This window comes from Arvicola amphibius, chromosome 12, assembly GCF_903992535.2.
Source record: "Arvicola amphibius chromosome 12, mArvAmp1.2, whole genome shotgun sequence".
Classification (NCBI taxonomy): Eukaryota; Metazoa; Chordata; class Mammalia; order Rodentia; family Cricetidae; genus Arvicola; species Arvicola amphibius.
Window position 1 is genome coordinate 166091765 of NC_052058.2, and position 20564 is coordinate 166112328.

The 20564-nt window shown below is 42.9% G+C and overlaps 2 protein-coding genes across 2 annotated transcripts in view; one reads left to right on the top strand and one right to left on the bottom strand.

Annotated features, from left to right (window-relative positions):
* Positions 1 to 328: 328 nt before the first annotated feature.
* On the bottom strand, positions 329 to 18525 carry Spcs2 (signal peptidase complex subunit 2). The gene is made up of 5 exons (XM_038313634.2): positions 18383 to 18525; positions 9229 to 9312; positions 8478 to 8638; positions 5734 to 5868; positions 329 to 1299 (listed from the first exon to the last, which is right to left on the bottom strand). Exons 1-5 carry the CDS (start codon positions 18494 to 18496, stop codon positions 1113 to 1115), a joined length of 681 nt encoding a protein of 226 aa, XP_038169562.1. The 5' UTR covers positions 18497 to 18525; the 3' UTR covers positions 329 to 1112.
* A 108-nt stretch (positions 18526 to 18633) lies between these two features.
* The window catches only part of Xrra1 (X-ray radiation resistance associated 1), a 63177-nt gene continuing 61246 nt past the window's right edge, over positions 18634 to 20564 (top strand). The window contains exon 1 of the mRNA XM_038313929.1: positions 18634 to 18840. The gene's annotated coding sequence lies outside the window, so the exon portion shown is untranslated. The remainder of the gene's footprint in view (positions 18841 to 20564) is intronic.

The following is a 20564-nucleotide window of genomic DNA, read 5'->3' on the forward strand; positions in this document are numbered from 1 at the left end:
AGATAACCTCTGGAGCCAGATTACCAAGATTTAAGTTCCCATTCTAGATCCATCTGTGTGGCTAACTGTTAACTTCTGTGTCTTGGCTTCCTCGTGTGTAAAAAAGGGAAACAGTGCCAGCCGCTTAAAACTGCAGTGAGCATCAGCATCACTGGAGCGGAGTCCCTGGGCCAAGGTTCGCAGGCCACCAGTGAGCGGCCCAGCAGGGAGCCCACCACGAGCAGTACCAGTGAGCGGCCCAGCAGTGACAGTGAGCGGCCCGGCAGGGAGCCCTCCGAGCATGAAGCACTCGCTGTGCTGTTTCTTCTTTCATGACTATGACTCCGTGTTTCTCATCTTCTTTCATTTATTGAAAAAAATTTTAGAAAATGGCCGTTAATAAAGGGCACAAACCAACTGACGGGAACATACTAGTGGAAAACAGAGAATATAAAACTAAAAATGCCACTGGCTTCTTTAATTGGTTAAGAGCACAAAATGTAATAGGCAGGTCTATTTTAAACAAATTAAAATATTTTGTATTTTTTTAAAATAATTCTCCCCAAGTCAAATATATATACACACCCACAAAAATGGTGTATAAAGGAAAGCTGTCATACATAAGAAGTTGTATCCTGGACTGAAGGAAACAGTTGCTGAAGCAGGGATTAACACAAAGTCAGCAACAAGTTAACAACACCCACTTCCCAAGACAAGGCCTGGCTCTACAGTTCAGAAGGGCCTCAACCTCAACCCCCTTCCTCAGCCTTTCAAGTGCTGGGATTGCAGGTGAACACCACGGCCCAGTGGGTTAGTGGTTCTTAGGAACTGAGCGTTCAAACACTGCATGGCGCAAAGCTATGCTAAATAAAGTACTATTAAGTACAAAGGAAAAAGAATGCTCGGCTTTACAAAAATGTTTCTTAAGGAAGAGAACAACGACCCAGCAGACCAAGGGGCTACAGCTAGCCAACAAGATACAACTTTGCAGATCTGTGCGAGGATATTCTATTTACCCAGCATGGGCTACACAGGGACATTTTAACATTCCATACCTGACCAAGTTTAGACTCTGTTTCTTTCCTACCCATCAGGAACTGTATGATCCAGCAAAAGACAGCTTTTAGAATTGGCTATTTTATTTTTCTTTCTGTGGCAAGACTATCATGGAGCCTAGATATTTCAGGTTCATATGCATCCATGACCAGTGTCCCACTGTGATCAAAGAACTTAGCAATGGACTTGGTGAACTCGGCTTCCCGCTGCTGCTTTGTCCTCCCGCTGATGAAGGTCAACTTCAGGGTGTATTTGTCATCGAACCTAAGCATCAGGACAGAGAGAACAAATCAAACACCAAACAGACTGGAAAACTAAAGAGCTCTCGGGGTCAGGGATGACAGTAATAAAATACTAAACAGGGGAAGAGGGCATTAAAGGGGAAGAAAGGAAACCAGCAGAGAAGAGGGAGGAGGACCAGTGAGAGCAGACAAATGAAAATGCCCCCAAAACACACCATTTTATATGCTAACTTTAAAAATCAATTTAAAAATAAACAGAAACTCAAGCAGTAACAGACCTCAACCAAGTGTTTTTGAAAGGTGGGGATAAGCCTAGCAATGCTCAGTCAGGGACAGACAGACCCTACTCCCAGGCTTCCTCACTGCCTCTTTATTGTACTAATTATGCCTAATCATGGTACTAATTCTGAGGCCTCTCTAGATATGCTGACATATTCCCCTGGTATAATTACTGAACCCTAATGAAGATGAAACACACTATCCAAGAAGAGGATTCCATGTAGAGGACTAGTCTGAAGAATAGAAAAGGAACCCTGTTCCAGGTCACCAACTGGTAACAAGGACTACAAGACAAACATCAGCCACTACAGAGGAAATGTGCCTTCCAGTCCCAGGCAGGTTTCACTACCGGAGGTAAAACGGGAAGTGTTCAGATGGAGCAGCTTTGGAAGATGTTGTAGATTTTATAGATGGCTGAAATGAAGAGGTCACAGCTACAGCTAAGGCTAGGTTGCAGCCATTCACACATTTTTTTTTCATTTATTTTTATTTATGTATGAGTGTTCTGTCTGCGTGTATGTCTGTGTATTCCTTGTGTGTCTGGTGCCCATGGAGGCCCAGGGAAGGCACTAGAAACCCTGGAGCTGGGTTGTAAGCCACCATGTGGGTGCTGAGGCTCAAAACTCAGGTTCTCTGGAGGAGTAGCAGCTTCTTTTAATCATCTCTTTTTTTGACACACACTATCTCAGACCTGATAAATGACACAATCCCTGCCCGTGCTTGGGAACAGTGGATGGTAAAGAGTTTCAAGCTGTGGAGAACGATACTGTGGGATTTACAGTTTACCAAGACAAATTTAAATATAGCTGCATGTGACCATGGACAACACTAGCAAGTAAATGTTCCTGGAATACCTAATTTACACTAACATATGGCAGGAAAGCCTTCTTCAGAGAGAGGGCAAACAATTTATCTTGGAGACAGAAAACTAATCAAGCCAGAAAGAAGTCAGTTAAAAGGGAGACAGCCACTGGGCAACTAGAGAGGTTGGCAAGTGCAAACCCCACAACGCTGCTGGAGTCTGAGAAGGGTAGGAAGACAGACGGGGGTGCCACTGGGGGAGAGGAACAAGTTTACACTGCACACCAACTGCAGAGAGCAACTCACCGACGGCTGTTTACATCTGAGTTACAGCCTGTGCAGTCTGACCTGTGTGACACCTACAGTGCCGGGTCAGAGCAGAGACCGCAGAATCAGCACGGCTACTCTACTAAACCACTGTTAAGGGAGAGGGCGACAGCAAGAAGCATTCAGGCCTTTTCTCTACCAACAATACTGGGCAGCTGACAAAAACTAGCAAGGAATGTGTGAAGTCAGTATTTTACACACTAGAATGATGCACACACTTTGGAAAACAGACTGTCAATTCATCAAACAAAGTAGCTACATGATCCAGGAATTCCTATTCGAGGTACTTTATCCAAGAGAAATTAAAACAGATTCATACAAATACATAGGCACTATCATTCATAAAATCCAAAAGGTAGAAATAATTCAAATGTCCTTCAACTGAAATACGGTAACAAAATACAGTGTATCTGTGCAACGGGCTATCAGTCAACCACAAAAAGGACCAAGCACTGATATATGCTACACCAGAGGTGAACCTTGAAAACATGCTATGTTGTGAAATGCTGTCTTCTGGACATGGCAGGGCCATTGTACTCATGGACTCACGGCAACTGTGGCTGCCCATTCAAGATCTGGCATGGATGGAGAGCTCACGAGGTCCCATTCTAGCTTAGAGTGACAGGCAGTGATAGCTGCTGGGGAAGGCGGTCTGTTTTCAGGAATGTGGCCTCATAGGTCGCCCATACTCCAGTGGGTAACCCCACTAAAAGGCAGCACGAGCTGGATTCAGTGAATTATAAAGACAATATGAAGTTGAGAAGGGTCCATACAGAGGGGTCTGGGAGAAGCTGGGGAGTGAATAGGGAAGTAGATATGATCAAATTATATACCAGTATAAAATTCTCAAAAACTGGTAAAATTTTTAAAGTTTTGAAATATGAAAAAAGGAAAACTCTATGCTAAGTAAAAGAAGCCATTGTCATTCCATTCAAATGAAATATCTACCATAAAAGAGACATTTATGCAGGAAAGCAAAGGGTGATTCCTTGGGCTGCAAAAAATGGGGGAAATAGGAGATAATCACTGAAGGTAGAGGGTTTCCCTGAGGTGAAGAAAATGGTTTTAGGACTGTGGTAATAGGTGTTAACTATAAATACACGGGAGAATGGGATGGTAGGTGAATTTTCTCTCAATAAAGCTGATAAAAAAAACAAGGCAGGCTGGGGGTGGGGTGCACACCTTTAATCCCAGCACTCAGGACACAGAGGCAGGCAGATCTCTGTGAGTTTGAGTCCAGCCTGGTCTACAGAGTCAGTTCTGTAACAGGCTCCAAAGCCACACAGAGATACCTTGATCCCAAAAACTAAAACAGAAACAAAACAAAACAAACCAAGGCAGGTGAGATAACTCAGTGGGTAAAAGTGTTTGCTAGCTGATCTTCAGATGCCATGGTAGAAAGAAGAGAACTATTTCCAAGAAGTATCCTCTGACTGCCACACTCGCACGACCACGGTAAACATGCACACAAGCAAATCCCCCCCCCCCCACACACACACACCACCACCAATAAAACAGGTCAGGTGAAAATAATGAAATCAATGCTGTTGGATTCTAGAATTATGCAAGTGTTTTAGCACCTTGGTGAGAAGTACAAACTTCTCTAATGGGTGAGGCCAAAAACCAGGTAGGGGCCCTGCCAGGAGAAAGCAGAACTCAGTTGCGACTTTAGAATGAAGGTCTGTTTCTCTTCCTCAGAGGCTACTCACAAACCGACCGACAGGAAGGGGCCGGTACTGATGCTCCTTACCTTCAGTGTGAGTCACTGTAATATGACGGCCTGGATATGCTAGAAACTGTATCGTGTACTTTTAGTTAATGACTAACAACCTGGAATCTGTGCACAACTTGGGCTAGAATTCACACATACTCTACCACGTGTGAGCTCAATCAATTTAACCTTTAAGGCCCATGCTCTTATCTGTAAATATGAGTTCTAAAGCTTAAATGAGGCAAAGATTCAGCATAACACCTGCAGTGGTTGGAATGAGAATGCCTCCATAGGCTCGTATATTTGAACACTTGGTCCCTAGCTGGTGGCACTATCAGGAGAGGCTTAGGAGGTAAGGTCTGGTTGGATAAAGTAGGTGGCTGGGGACAGGCTCTGAGGGTTTAAAGACTTGCACCATTTCTAGTTTGCCCTCTCTGCTTTGTGCTTGTGGCTCAAGACGTGGGCTGTCAGCTTGCTCCTCCAGCCACTACGTATGCCTGCTGCCAAGTCTCCCTGCAGTGATGGTAATAAAGTCTTCCTTCTGTAAGGTGCCTTGGTCATGGTGTTTATCAAAGCAACAGACAAGTAATACATACCTGATATGTGCATTTGCTATAGCTGGCACTAAGCTTCCTAACAACTCCCTGAAGCAATTTTTTTTTAACCTCACAGAACTTCACTTTACATAATTTTCCAAAAGCCATGAATTAGAAACAAACTCACTGGAACATGGACCCAGTTCTGAACACTATGACTACCTGTGTGTGCTACCATGGGACAGAGACTCTGAACACCACTCCAGGGATTCTTGAACATGTTCAAAATCAAGTCAAGAGGACACAGATGCTGATTGGAGGCTCCTTAAAGATAACCTCACATCTCTGATCTTTTAAAAAATACTTACTTAAAAAAAATACTTATTTAATATGTCTATGTATTCACCTGCATGAGTTTATGCATATGAAATGCAGGCAGGAGGACAGAAAAACCAGAAGAGGATGCTGGATCCCCTGGGACTCATGTTACATCTGGCTGTGAGCTGCTACATGGGTGCTAGGAACCAAACCCGGTCCTCTATGAGAGCGGTAAGCACTTTTAACCTCTGAGCCATTCCTCCAACCCAACCTCTGACCTTTGTTAACTGGCAACAAGGAAAAAGACAAAGTATATCCTGAGAGCATCTTCTACAATAAAGAAATCTCAGAATTGCAGTGCTAGAAAAAACCTACTAGCTCATTCACCCTCCATTTTACATGACCCACAGACTAGGACACTGTAAATCCAGGGCAAACCCAACACCAGGAGTCCAGAATCTCTAGAAACAAGGATGGCCGTTACCTTTTGAGGCTGGAGGACAACTGCCAAATATCATCAGGATCCATTCCTGTAGGGTCTTTTCTGTGGGCCACAAGAAAGATGCTCTTCTCCTTATATGAGGTATAAATGGTCAGAATCCCCATCATCACAAAATAGGTTCAAATGATGTTAAGGAGAAAATATACAAATATGCAAACACAACAAAAGTAACAACAAATGACACACGAGAGCCACAAAAATTTTCTTGATAGCATTAAGTAAGTTACTAGTAATATATCACTGAAATTTTAATTATTTCCCTTTAACCCTTGTATTTAATACCCAGAAGAAACACAGCTTCCTCTGGTTCACTCTCTAGCCATCTCAAAATGGAGACAAATGGTGCAGGACAAACAGGCTTTCTATCTTTAACACTAAAGGACAACAGGTCTAAGAATGTCCTGTTACCCTAGCTTCTCAAAACTTCGCTATCACCTGTGCTTATTTCTCTACTTAAAAACGTAACAGTAGTGGGAGAGACAGCTCAGCAACTCAGAACACTGGCTGCTCTTGCAGGGCACCTGGGTTGAATCCTATTCCCCATATGGCAGTTCAGTACATTCTATAGCTCCAGCTCCAGATCTAACACAGACAGACATGCAGGCAAAATACCCATATACATAAAATACAAAAATAATAACTATATTCTCCATTTGACTATATTCAGCCAATGACAAAGTGACTTCAGATTTAGTCTACTGTGAGATGTACATGCAGACGCATTATTACACAGCTTGACAGTGCTAATTTTATATTCAACCACTAATGTGTGTGGAGTGTCATTTAAATTTTATGAACTAGAGAGGCAGGGAGTATGGTAAGAAGGATAAGGACTCTGAGTTAAGACAGTACTGGGTTTGCACGTCGGCATTTACTAAATTAATTTCTTCCCCACATATGCTCACCTCTAAATGGGCAGAATACTGAGCTTCTAGAATGGCGTGAAGGTAAGCGTGGTGGGGCACATCTATAATTTCCACACCTGGAAGGCTGAGTCAGGACTACTACTGAGACCTGTCTCAGACAAACGGAATAGAACTGTCATGGGCCATCAACACACGGTACTTACAGTGGTGGTCACCAGCACTACATATAAAACGTGATCTTAGGACCATGCTTTGCTTTAAACAAACTGCAGCTGAAATGCTGTCCAAGCAGCTCTTTTGGAGACTGTGATACGGTTGCTGTCACTGTCTTGGAAATGGTCTCTAGAACTTAAGGTATATTCTTTGAGATTGCATCAACAGTGAAAATCTTTAACTTTAAAGGGTCAAAGGTTACTTGCTGCCAAGACCAGGAACTGTCTATTTGTACAGTACTATTTTTAATCAGGTACTTTATTAAGATGGCTTACTAACTGCCTCTGAAAGTGGATAATTTTATTTTTAAAATTGTGTGTGTGTGTGTGTGTGTGCATGCGTGCACGCGCACACGTGCATATATGGGTGCCTGCAGGAGCCAGAAGAACATGCCAGGTCCCTTGGAGCTGGAGTTGATGATGTGGGTTCTGGATCAAACTCTGACGACGGCACTACCTCTCCAGCTTTGTGAAGGTAGTCTGTAAGATGTATTTTTTTACTTGGTAGAGTTCTACATACTAATGAGGATATATAGCTATAATTTTTTAAATTTTATACTTATTCATCTGGGGAAATGTGTGCACAAAGTATGTCATGGCACAGGTGTGGAAATGAAAGGACGACTTGCAGGGGTCAGTTCTCTCACTCTGGGTTCCAGGGACTGAGCTCACATCATCAAACCAGACAGCAAATACCTTCACCTATAGAGCATTTTGATGGACTGGGAAAAAAATCCATTATATCGTTTTTAAGTTATAAATTATGAAAGCTAAATACTGAACCAACCTGGAGCTCACAGATTCAGAGACTGGCTGGCCAGATGGCCCTGGGACCCCATCCCCATCTTCTCAGCACTGGGACCACAAGCCTGTGTGCTGTGTCCAGCTTTTAAGTGGGTGCTGGGGTTCCAAGCTCAGGTCTTCATGCTTGTGTAACGAATATTTTAACAACTGGGCCATCTCCCCAGAACTCTTTTTTCCAGTTTTTAAATGAGGATATGAGGTTTTGCCAGGTAGCCCTAGCTGGCTTGATATTCATGATCATCCTGATTCATCCTGGGAGCTGGAATTACAAGCATAGCTACTGCATCCAGAGTCCCACTCGTTCTGGCAATTCTGAATGTGTATTACTTACATTTTTTCCCTCTGAGCACAAGGTCACAAGCACCTTCGATTTCAAACCCATATTGTGCAGACCCAGGAGTCCTTAACCTCACTGAGACGCGGGTCAGATCCACACCCCGTACTCAGTACCTCCCCAGCCAGCTCTTCAGCTTCACAGAAAAAATAGGAAACAAATTCAAACTTCTAAAAGCCAAAGCTTTTCTATTAATAGTCTGGAATAAATGGCTTAAAGCAACCCAGTCTGATGGAAAAAAATCCAACGAGTTAAAAGAGCTGGGTCTCATTACCATTGTGCATTTTTGCTCTAGTTCGATTAGTTATTAACTAAATATGTTACAGATAAAATAACCTTATTAATACAGAATATCAATGATATAGCATGAGTTTATAGGCACAGCCTTTCATGTTAATTCTAACATCAGCAGGGCCTAAAATCAAAGCTTCTATGCAAAGCAAGGCTAATCTAACGGCAAGCACTTCTGAACTGTTATAGAGAGCAACCCTGAGCATGAGAAAAGGATATGATATAACACACAAAGCCAAAACTGGCTTGGACTCTGGAAAGGGGTGCATGTAATCCCAAATCAAAGCCACTATGGCAAAGAAGCAGGAGATGGTGCAGATGGTGAGCCGGCCGTCAATCAGACCGAAGTTCTCCACGTACTTGTACTTTTCCAGGAGTACCTAGAGAGAAGCAGGGGAAGGTAACAGCAATGTGGCCTTGCTGTGGCTTCGTCATGTTATGAACGGCAGGAATGAACAAGTGTTCTCGTCAACTGGCACTTTACCTCTCTAAACAAAGAAGCTCAAACCCTACTTAAAGAATCCCAGAGAAAAGGTTTGGGCTTTTTTGGGGGGGGAGGCAAAAACAAGTTTCTTTATGTGGCCTTGGCTATCTTAACTACCCTGGAACTAGTTCTGTAGATGATCTGCCTGCCTCTGCGTCCCAAGTGCGCCTGGCAGTACTTTACAGTTTTTAAAATTCTCAACTTTTCTTATAGGACACAGCTAACATTTCCTTTTCTTTTTGCAAACGGACTCTCCATAGATGAAAGTTCTACCTTCCCAAGCTTCTGTGCTCTAAGCTAATTAATCTCGAAACAATGAATTACCAATTTTCTTGACACCCCAACACTGATGTTAAAAAACACTTCCTCCTATTTATTTTGTGATAATTTCAGAAGCCCTTTCTTGGCTCATTTTCTTACTCTGAGATTTGAGGAGACATGTCCACAGGCTAAAAACACGCTCATGCACATTCTCGAAAAATGTACCTTTTTGGCGGAATCATCCAAAGAGTTTTTCACAGCTGATCCATCCCACTTATCAATTTTTACAGGCTTATCATCAATCTTCCACTGCAAAACAAACGGAAATACTGTGCATCAAAACTGTGGCACCTTACAAAGTAGAATACACTACTTTCTTCAGAACTCTTGTCTTCTGATGGTATGGAGACTAGGCACCACAAACAGGTTCTCATATGGATGGTGCGAATTTCCACGTAGAAAACGCAAATCCTACACCCTAGAACCAGAACAAGTGCATGTGCTATGTCAACTCATATATCCTACCCATTTTACCACAGATGAGTGCAGAAAAAAAGCTGCATTTGTTCACCCTAACATCCTGTAAGCACAAAACTCAGCAAATACAAGTATAGGAATTAACAGACAAACAGAGAGAAGGTCCTTAAAACATCATTGTCTATAAACAATTTGAATACTTTATTACCATGTTGCAACTTTAAGACAACAAATCCAGTATAATCTGTTGAAAACATCAAATTTTCAATTATAAACCAAGTGTCCTATTTTTCTTTCTGTTACTGTGATTAAAATACTGTGACCAATAGCAACTTGGGAGGAAACCAGGGACAGGATGGAGCTCAGAGACAGTGTTTGCCAATCATGCATGGGGTCCTGGGTTGGCTCGCTATCAGGCTATTCAATTCAGATTCATTTGGCTTGAGAATGGATTCTTGTACTGAAACTCAGAAGAGATTTCTACCTTATCAACCTTTTTACAAAGCTGTGATTCTATATAGTAATATACAAATAAGAAAACTGAAGTCTGTAAAGAAGAGACTGTATGTCTCTGTGCGTATGTTGTGTGTGTGTGCACGCACATACCCTCAGGTCCCGTGGAGCTACAGTTACAGGTAGTTGTGAGTCACCTGACCTGGTGCTAGAACAGAACTTGGACCCTCTGCAGAAAGCATACACTCTTAACCACAGCCATCGCTCCAGACTCTAGGATAGTTTTATTTAAGGCCCTTATGAATCAATCTTTTCCCATCAGTGTCTTATAAAAACAGTTTTTTTCTTAGTTACTCACGGTAGTATTCTGAATATTGATTCTCACAACCTGTCAGCCTACTAATCAAACATACCTAATCTTTAAAATTACATATTGAACTAAGAATATAGCTTTTTTATTCAAATAGGTAACTGTATATGTATTCAGTCAATATTCCTTTAATAACCCCAAAGGATTTGTTAAATTAAGCCTACAACAAGATTTGGATTATCTGTGAAATAATGAAGTTTTATCACTTCAAGAGAAAAAGAACTTATTCTCATAGACCCCACCCCCCACTCAGACACACATCACCAAGGGCAGCAGAGTCCAGGAATGAAGCTCGGCCGTACAATCTCCCAGTGGTTTCCACGGATAATGTGCAGAAGCAGTGTTAACATGTTGAATAAGCCTCAGCTCTAACCCCACTGCCTAGTTCGAGAAACTTCAGTAGGGAGAACTTCCAGTGAATTACACAAACCATGACTAGGTTATAATTTGGTTTCTGAAGAAAGGGATGCACCATTCTACTTTGTACACATGAAAGCCCTGAGCCCTCTCTGCTACAGCACCGAGAAAGATCTAAACAAGCAGGGCTGACATTAGGCTCCTATTCCCATCTGGTTGCCATTTCCCATCATTCTCAGAAGCCGCTCATCTAAAATGTATGCAAATCACACCTACCCCCCACTTCCACCCCCACCCCCCACTATATCCAGGTATCTTCCCCTCCCTCTGGTCTTCTTAACACTAAGTATGAGGAACAATTAAGGAATAAAAAGACAAGGCAGAAGCTAGGGAGATCAGTGAGCTCTGAATTCAATAAAAAGATCTTGTCTCAAATAAAAGGTGGAGCCAGGCATGGTGGCAATGCCTTTAATCTCAGTGTTCCGAGGCAGAGGCCAGTCTGGCTTACAGAGTACCAGGTCAGCCAAGGCTCCATAATAAGACTCTGTCTTAGAAACAAGCAAAAAGGTAGCAATCAACTGAGGAAGCTTCCGGCCTCCACACGCACACACATGCACCTACATATGTGTGTGAACATATACACAGAGATACAATCTAAGCAGAGACTGCTCTTTCATTTCCCAGCTGCCCAGACCCAAATAATCACACAGAAACTATATTAATTACACTATCTGGCCTATTAGCTCAGGCTTATTAACTAACTCTTACATCGTAAATTAACCCATTTCTATTATTTTGTACTTGGCCACAAGGCTCGTGGTTTGTTATCTCTTGCTTTTTGGGCAGCTACATGGCATTTCTCTGACTCCACCTACTCTCTCTTATCTCTTCCAGCTTGGCTATATTCTGCCCTGCTAGAGCCAAAGCAGCTTCTTTATTAACCAATGGTGATAAAACATATTCACAGCATAGAGGGGAATCCCACATTAAAACAAGGCGAAGTCAAGTTTGTTTCACATGGGACCTCACTGGATAAATTATAATTAAGGGCAGCACATGGGAAGGAACTAATGTAAGTTCCCTAAGAACTACCACCCTTACTTAGGAAAGTATACTTTCCAGGCTGGTCTTTGCCTGCTATCTGGCAACTTGGCTGATACACAATTTCCTGCATTATAAAAAACATTCCCTAACTGTGTCTAAGCTCTGTGGACAATGTGATCCTTCTAGGAATCTGGCACAGACTAGGCATAAGGTGCCCCCTGAACTGTGTGTCTAATGAGGTTCCCTGTCAGACACCACTTCACATGTGCTATCTGTTGTAACTCTGCCATCAAATACCACGTGGTTTCCTCGGCATTCCATTCCATGGTGCTATAATAGATCTTATTACAGACAGCACTACATGCTGAGTCTCATGGTTTGGCTAACAAATCACCAGTCTTGGGAAACTCTCCTGACACATAGGTATTATTTTTCCTGCTCCTCCTGCCATCTTTTCAAAACAGTCATAGTACTGATTTGGCATAAATTAATAGCTTAACTGGATCAGATCATGGCTCTGAGTTTACATTATAACCATACAACTTATTCATGTTCATGAGTGAGTCATGATGGTTATTAGAAATCACTTTTTTTAATCAACAGAGGAACAGGGCATACTTGTCCTTGCCTGAGTTTTGGAGGACAGAAATACCCCGTGTAGGCAAATGAGAATAAAACAGTCCCACACTAGCTCAGAATTGGGTCTAATGAAGGGTTCTTTATTTAGAATGGACTCACAGATCAAAGTCCTTTGCAGGAGTGGGCAACAGGAACCGAATCCAGCAGCCAGGAGAGAGAGGAGAGCAAGCAAGTGAGCCTGCATGGTTTTTTTGGTAACCAAGGCCACGCCCAACCCAGTCCAGTATCTCAAAGGCCATTGACTGAAGGAGGTTCCCCAACAACTCCCCCCTTTTTGCCTAAATAAGAGTTCCAAACCCAATACAAAACTATTGTATACAACAAGAACAGATATCAAGTATAAAAATTAGAATTATGACCAGCATAAACAATATTAAGCAAGAAACATATGCTAAATGTTTCAATAACTATTCTATCCTAAGGAGTCTAAGTCTTATATTAGAAATGGCTGGCTAAGTCAGGAGAGGACAGTAACTACAATTATCTAGTCTTCAGCCTCATTGAAGACCTGAGAAGGTAGATAATTTTTCTTGAGTAGGCAGGAAGTACAATCAGGCAGCTTCCAAAATGTGCAATGAATGACAGAGACAACCGGCTACCTGGGCAATGACTCAAAGTCTCACTGGGAGCAACCAACTTCGGCTAAGGCCTAGAGTAACTGACAGATTATAGTCAAAGAGGCAGGAAAATTTTCAAACCATCTTACCCTGTCTTGGCAAGGTTTGGCAGTCTTTTTTCTCATATCCTGCTTGTCCAGTCTGGATACGGCGAATTTTGTCAGTGGTCGAGGCATGGGCAGTTTCTTGCCCAAAGGCCAGCTTTGCCAAGAAAACAGCTCCAAGCGGAGTGTCTTCAGTGCTCAACATTCTCATGGGAATAGATTGATGTTGCCAGGAGCAATCGTGTCTCACGTCAACAGAACCCTAAGTTATTTAAATGTCATATTCTATAGTTCTTTGAAGTGGCTGAAGATCACCTATCTATGCAGAATACAATCCCTATGTATCTAACGAAACTATGGATTACTAAAGACCTATAATACTTAATACTTGTATAGCTTAAAGACTAAGAGTTTATATTAGAATATTAAACAATCTTTAAACAACTGTGCAGCAAATGAGGACAATGACCTCAAAATGTAAAGAATGTATAAGTATCTTGAGGTAGAAATGTATAGTGCAATATGATAAGTATATCCTAAAATGTACCAATATACAAATGTTTTAAGTAGAGGTAGAAACATGCAGGCATACAATATGACAAAATAACTTTGCCTAGGTGTACAAATATTGTAAACAGAAATGGGAACATATTCAATATAACAAATATAATTTGAATTTGTATCAATATGAAAGAATCTATACCAATGTAAGTTGTCTATAAATAATAGCTCACAATCATTATTAGTGTGAGTAAGCTCACACTGATCTACCTATTATCCCATTTAATTCCCCCTCCTCTTTTATCAAAGAGATCCCTGAGTCTACATAATTTCCGCCCCAACCTCACAACCCTATACCAGTTGATTTTAAAAATCAACCCCTAATTGATGTCTCTAACCCTAAGGACAAACTTTGTTGGGAGAGGGGACAATGTCTTCTAGAATTACTTCCAGCTGTCACGGGGGGGGGGGGATGTACTTTCTATTGGATCCTGTAAAACTAAAATGATGGTTAAGTTTCAAGATACTGTCTGGTATAATTGCAAATAGTCTCCGAGCAGTCAACAGGGTTTTTCTGAAGTTCTTATATATATGAAGCCTCTGACTACACCTGCCTAACAAGTTCACTTGATGACTTTCATGAACACTTGAGATTCATTTCACTTATGATTCTCCACTGCAGAAAATTCAACAAAGCTAGGAGCTGGCAAGGGTGGCCCCAGAGTTACATTCTCAGTAACCAAGATAAAGAAGTTGTATCCTAATGTCAGACTCCAACCATGAGTCATAATCCAGGTTATGAGGTTAAAAAGGTTTGGATAACAGTTCATGAATGAATGAATGAATGAATGGCATGCCAACTTTTAATAGCCCAAATAAATTGGGAAAGAGTTATTCTCCCCCGCTCCCCAAGACAGTTTCTCTGTAGTTTTTTTTCTTTTTTTTTTTATTAAAAATTTCCATCTCTTCCCCTCCTCCTCCCCCTTCCACCCATACCCCCACCCCGCCCCTCTCCAAGCCAAAGAGCCATCAGGGTTCCCTTCACTATGTGAAGTCCAAGGTCCTCCCAGCTCTCTGTAGCTTTGGAGGCTGTCCTGGAACTCACTCTGTAGACAAGGAAATCCACCTGTTTCTTCCTCCCGAGTGCTGGGATTAAAGGCGCGTGCCCTCACCACTCGGCAAAGCAGCTATTCTTTATGGCTGCCATATAGCTCAAAAGGCCTGACAGACATGGGGCAAACCAGCTTAGTGAAGTGACTCGGAGGGGGAAGATTAGAACTGCACACTTTTTTCTGAAACAGGAAACAGGTGCCGCTTTGCTCTTAAAGTCCGTTTCAAAGGAGCAGAAACCCGCATCAGTGTTGAGAAATCGAGAAGCACATTCGTACACCTTGATCACATCTCTTCATGGCAAGTGAAACAACAGGTGTGGAAATAAAGACCTTCCTCCCCAAAAGGGAGAAAAGAGAATGCAAGAAGAGAAATCATGTTGAAGAGGTTATATTAAAGGCACCATCTTCATTTGAACACACCCCATGTTCTCACTCCTTCAGAACAAACCCTCCTGTTCACATAGACCTGCTCCACTCGGGACAGGTCCCAGATTCCCCACCTCAGCAGTAAGTTTTCTCAGACGTCAAGCAGCATCTTCCTAAGACTGGGAGCATTTTTCTCGGCTAACGTCAGGGCTGTAAGCACTGGCTCTGCCCTGATCGTTGTGGAGAAACCCGCACACGAAACTGGAAAAACACAAACTGGTAGAACTCAGTCAACTCCCAGGTGCACTGGCTGCTTCTGGAATTTAGAAATCCTGCAAACAAGTCAGTGTAAGCAGAAAGGCAGTTCTCCAGGAGAAAGGACACAGCGCCTGACTATTTTCCCTCTTCTGTCTCTCATTTCTTGGTTAAATCTTCCAAGTTGGGGGTGGGAGAGGTATACTGGAACAGGCCTGAGGCAGAAAGACCCTAAATTTCAAGAACAACCTGGGTTACATAGTGAAGCCCCGTTTCAATAAGAGAAAACAATCTTCCAAATGTTCCTCTGTGAGAACATTTTACCTCTTTCTGATATCCCAGTTAGGGATTTCATCACCTTGCCATTCTGTTTTTATACAGGCCTTTAAAATGAGCTTTATCAGTATTGTGTAATTTAATCTTTACAACAAGCCAATAATGAGAATAACTACAATATTTACTGTGGTAAAGAAATTCAAGCTCAATAATGAATAATCATCCAAGTGTGTTAGTATGCTGCACTAGAATGCAAACTTGTCCTTCTTTCTATTAAGTCCTATACATTAGTCTATGGCCATATTATGTCTAATTCTGTGAACTACGTGAATAATTTTCCCAAGGTCACTTTATATAGTCTCAAAAGCTTTTCCATCCCACTCCAGTGACCCTCTCCAGTCTAACTCTACCATCACTAGTTTGCCTAGACACCCTTGTGGTATGCCTACAAGAATCTCAAGCACCATCACATTCTGTATAAGAAAGACTTATTGAGGACAAGAGAGATGGCTCAGCAGATAAAGATCCTTATCGCCGAGCCTCATGGGGTCCCTGGGTCCCTCACAGTAGGAGAGAACTGATTCTCAAAAATTGTTCTCTGACCTCCACACCATGTGCCCAAACCACACACACATGCCAAAATACATCAAATGCAATAAATAATTTAAAACTTTCTTACTTGATATGGTCTTCTTCTCATTCTCAACATCACGTCTGAACTCTACTCAGAATAACGCCTTTCACCCCAGGGCTGTAACTCTTAGCTATCAGATCTGAAGAACCATCCTCTCTCATTTGAATTTCTGCAAAAAGTACCTTTTGAATGCATCATGTGTTTCCTTAAATATACTTATTTTGAATACTCCACTTCCTATTTGGCTAGTCTGAGCACTCTGATAACAGAAACTTGCTACTTCCCTTCATCACGGCGCAGTAAACTTCAGAGTGCAGAGGCTGATAGACAGACTCTCTTGATTCTGCCCCAAACCCTGTCATATAGTTGCCAGAGACTCTCTTTGCTTCAGATGAAGAATAGGACAGGTTCTAAGGTTAAGTAACTTCACAGTCTTCATACTTTACTCCAGCAGCAGAGATACTTAAAGGCCAAATTATCCTAACACAAAGATACTACAGTCAGCTCTCTGTACCAATATTGCACAGGCAAGGACCAACCAATGTATAGACCGTATTCAATGGGAAAAACAAAAACAGAAGCAAAAACGAAAAACCTTTGTATTCCTGAACTCACAAACATTTTTTTGTCACAGTATAACAACTGTCTGCAAAGCATTTACTTTGCAGTAAGTATTTCAAATAATCTAAAGGTGATTTAAAGTATACTGGAGGGTATGTAGCTTATATTCAAATACTATACCATTTTATGAATGGTCTGAGCATCCTCGGACACCAAAAATCTGCAGTGAAACCTGAAACCAAGCCTCGCCTGACACCAAAGAGCATTGTTTAGTAATTGGCAGAATGTCCATGTTTCCGTGTGCTAGTGATAATCCAAGCAGAGGGGAGACGGAGTCACCCAGGGAAAGCTCGGCATAAGCTCTGAGTTGCACACCCAATAGAAAGGGTGAATTTTAACCAATTCTCAGAACACATTCCTACTTAAGAAGTATTAAGACTGTGAGAGCAGTCAGAAAGAAGCAGGAGGGTCTGAGTTTGAGACCAGCTTAGCTGCACAGCAAGACCCTATTTTAATCTGAATCTAATGACCCTCAAAAGAACCAAGCAGAACTGGGGATGTGGCTCCATGGTGGAGTAGTTGCCTACTATGTGGGAAGAGACACAAATCCTGGATTGGAAGCCCTCAACATAATCAGGTATTCATTTCTTAACCACTAGAAATCTGCTTGGCACAGAGGAGTCAGAAAGCTTTTCAATTAAAATGATTCAAGAAAAAATGGTTTACTATATTAAAGCAGCACGCTCCACACTTAGCACATCAGCTGGGAATGAGAACAGTGGAGGGGAAGTAAATCCCTCACTTTTCTAGAGTAACAGACACGGGGAGAACAGGCATATTTCAAATCACATAGCAAGAGGCAGAACCAATACTAGGTCTGCTTTTCACATAACTGTTTCTTCCAAGATGCTGTGCAAAGGGCAAGAAGGTCAATTCAGGAGCAGCCCAACCCCTTTCCTTTAAGCCCTTATGGATAAAGATTTTTGTTGTTGTTGTTGTTGTTGTTTTTAAAAAATGATTGGGTAGGCAGAGTGGAAAAGCAGCTAGCTCGCACAGACAGCAGGGGACAAGCAAAGGAAGAAAAGAGAAAGGCAGGGAACGCAGAGGGGGAAAAAGACTTCCTGGCAGCCTAGCAAGGGAAGCCAACATACGAATATTTCATTATTTGACGTATCATGGGGGAAAAAAAAATATCCGCCTAGAAACTTTAGTGAGTAAAAGGCCAAGGAACTCCTTGGCCTCTATAGCAACACGCGAGGGTGACGGCGGAAGTCTGGGGAACACCGACTTCGAGTAGATTCTTTTAATTTCTTGGGGAGATCAGTTTTCCGCGTTGGCGAAATGGGCACTTTCAAGAGCGTTCCCCATCCCCCCCCCACCCGGTAGCACAATAGAAACGCGATCCTTACGGCGAAATATAGCCATAAATAACTTTAAAAAGCTGCGGTGGCAGCCAGCGTTAGGGACCAGCACACTTGCGGAAAAGAGAGGACCTAAAGAGAAGGCAGAGATGTGAACGCGTCGAGAGGGCAGAAGACAAGCGCGCGGTGGTGGGCTACAGAGGAGCGCTAGTCAAGAAGCCGCAGACAAGGGGGGCGGGGATGGGACGGCGGGCTCAGCACCTCCCGGGCATCGCCAAGGCTCGACCCTGTCCCCAGGCCCCAGCTCCTCACCTTATCCAACAAACCAGTGCGGCTGCTGCTTGTCCCACAGCTGGGGCCGCCGCCAACCCCACTACCGCCTCCGCCACCGCCGCTTCTCCCGCCTTGCGACGCCGCCGCCGCCATCTTGTCTCCCCTCCACGTCTCCCTCCCGCTACGACCTGTCCAAAGCCGACTGGCCGAAACAGCCCACGTGGTGCGCTGCGCGGCGCCCATCGGGATCCGTAGTTCGTGGGCTGAGAGTGGCCGCGGGGCTTGACGGGACTTGTAGTTGGAACCTGCGGTCGCCAGTTGCTGCCTACGTTGCTAGCCGCAGTGTCGCGGTTACTAAGGCGTGGGTGGGGAAGGCTGTGGCAAGCGCCACCGTGGAGCGACTCCGAGGTTCCCGTGAGGCTCGCAGGCGTGCATCCCGCCTGTCGGGGACGTCGCCTCCGCGGACGGTTCGGAGGCGGAAGCGACGCCGGAGGCAGGTGTGGCTGGAAACTTAGTTTGCTTGAGTTAAGAGTCTTTCTAGCCCCGAAAGCGTGGAAGAGCGTGCTCTTCACTCTTTTCTATCCCTGTTGTTAGACCTCGAGTATTCTCTCCAGTGACTGTAGTCTTAGCTGTTAGTAGCGTTTCATGTAGAACTGCCATTTATTGGGCGCCTACTGTCTGCCAGGCGGTGCCCTAGCGTGCGCTCACATCCATCCAGTGTCAATCTCAAAATAATGAACTTATCAGAAAGCAGAGAGCATGGGTCAGAACACAGTTGAAGCAGAGGTTTTAGGTTTTTTTTTTTTTAATTAAAAGCATGTTTCCAGTTTGACATTCTAATTTTACAAATATTGACTACGAAAAAATATTGAGCATCGATAAAACCTGACGCTGTATAAGGCATGTAAGGAAAATAAATCTGGTCGCTAATCTAGAGACTTAGGAATATTACTTTATACCATATTTAGCTTTTATACCTATATACTTCCCATAAATATTCAAATTATGGACCAAATGCTGAATTCATTAGACTTCTTTTGTTTTCCTGAGACAAGGTCTCATTGTAAGGTTCCGGATGGCCTGAAACTATGTAGACAGCTTGGCTTCAAACTCACAGAGATCTAGGTGCCTCTGCCTCCTGAGTGGGGAACTAAAAGCACAAACCACCATGCCCAGCCTGAATTGCTTAGCATGTAATCAGTCCTCCCGTTCTGGTCACTCTGAGTATACCTCTGAAACAGACAAAGCCTGTCGTGGCAAAGCTAACGTTCATATGAAAATAGTGATCACTAAAGAACACCAGATTAGATTTCATCCTTTGTTAAACTATTCCTGGCCACCGCGGTTGAATGCCTCTTGGCTTTTTGTTGTTGCCATTCATCCTTCCCGCAACTTCTCATTTCTCAGCAGCCAGCTCGAATGTCACCTGTTCTGCAAAACTCTCCTCGATTCTTGCCTTTTCCTTTCTAGCAGGCAAAACCAAGTACTCCTGCAGCGTTTTGTTTATGCCTGTTTAGTTGGGGTAGGATTTATTACAAACCCTCCTTCTGTAGGCCACGCCTTGCTTAAAATGCTGGAAATGAGATTACTAGACCCTAGGTTTGCTTTCAGAGGACCTCAGCTTCAGCCTGAGGTTGGTGTGGTGAACAGTCAGGAAACCAGGCCATTCTAATACACTGTAATAGAATACCTCCATTAAGAAATAGGCCCATGGAGCTGGAGAGATGACTCAGAGATTAAGAGCACTGGCTGCTCTTCCAGAGGTCCTGAGTTCAATTCCCAGCAACTACATGGTGGCTCACAACCATCTATAATGAGATCTGGTGCCCTCTTCCGGTGTGCATGGATACATGCAGAAAAAACACTGTATGCATAATAAATAAATCTTTCAAAAAAGAAAAGAAATAGGCTCATGCTGGGAGGTAGTGGCACACACCTTTAATTTTTTAATACTCAGAAGGCAGAAATAGATGAATCTCTGTGAGTTCAAGGCCAGCCTGGTCTAAAGAGCTAGTGCCAGGACAGCTACAGCTAGACAGAAAAACCTTCAAAAAACTAAGAAGAAAAGAAAAGAAATAGGCCCAAGGGTTGGAGAGATGGCTCAGCATCTTGCTATTCTTGCAGAGGATTCCAGTTCAGTTCCCATCACCCACATGAAGGCTCACATAAATTAAAAATAATTAAATTTTAAAAAGAAATGAAGTGGGCCTTAAAAAGGTCC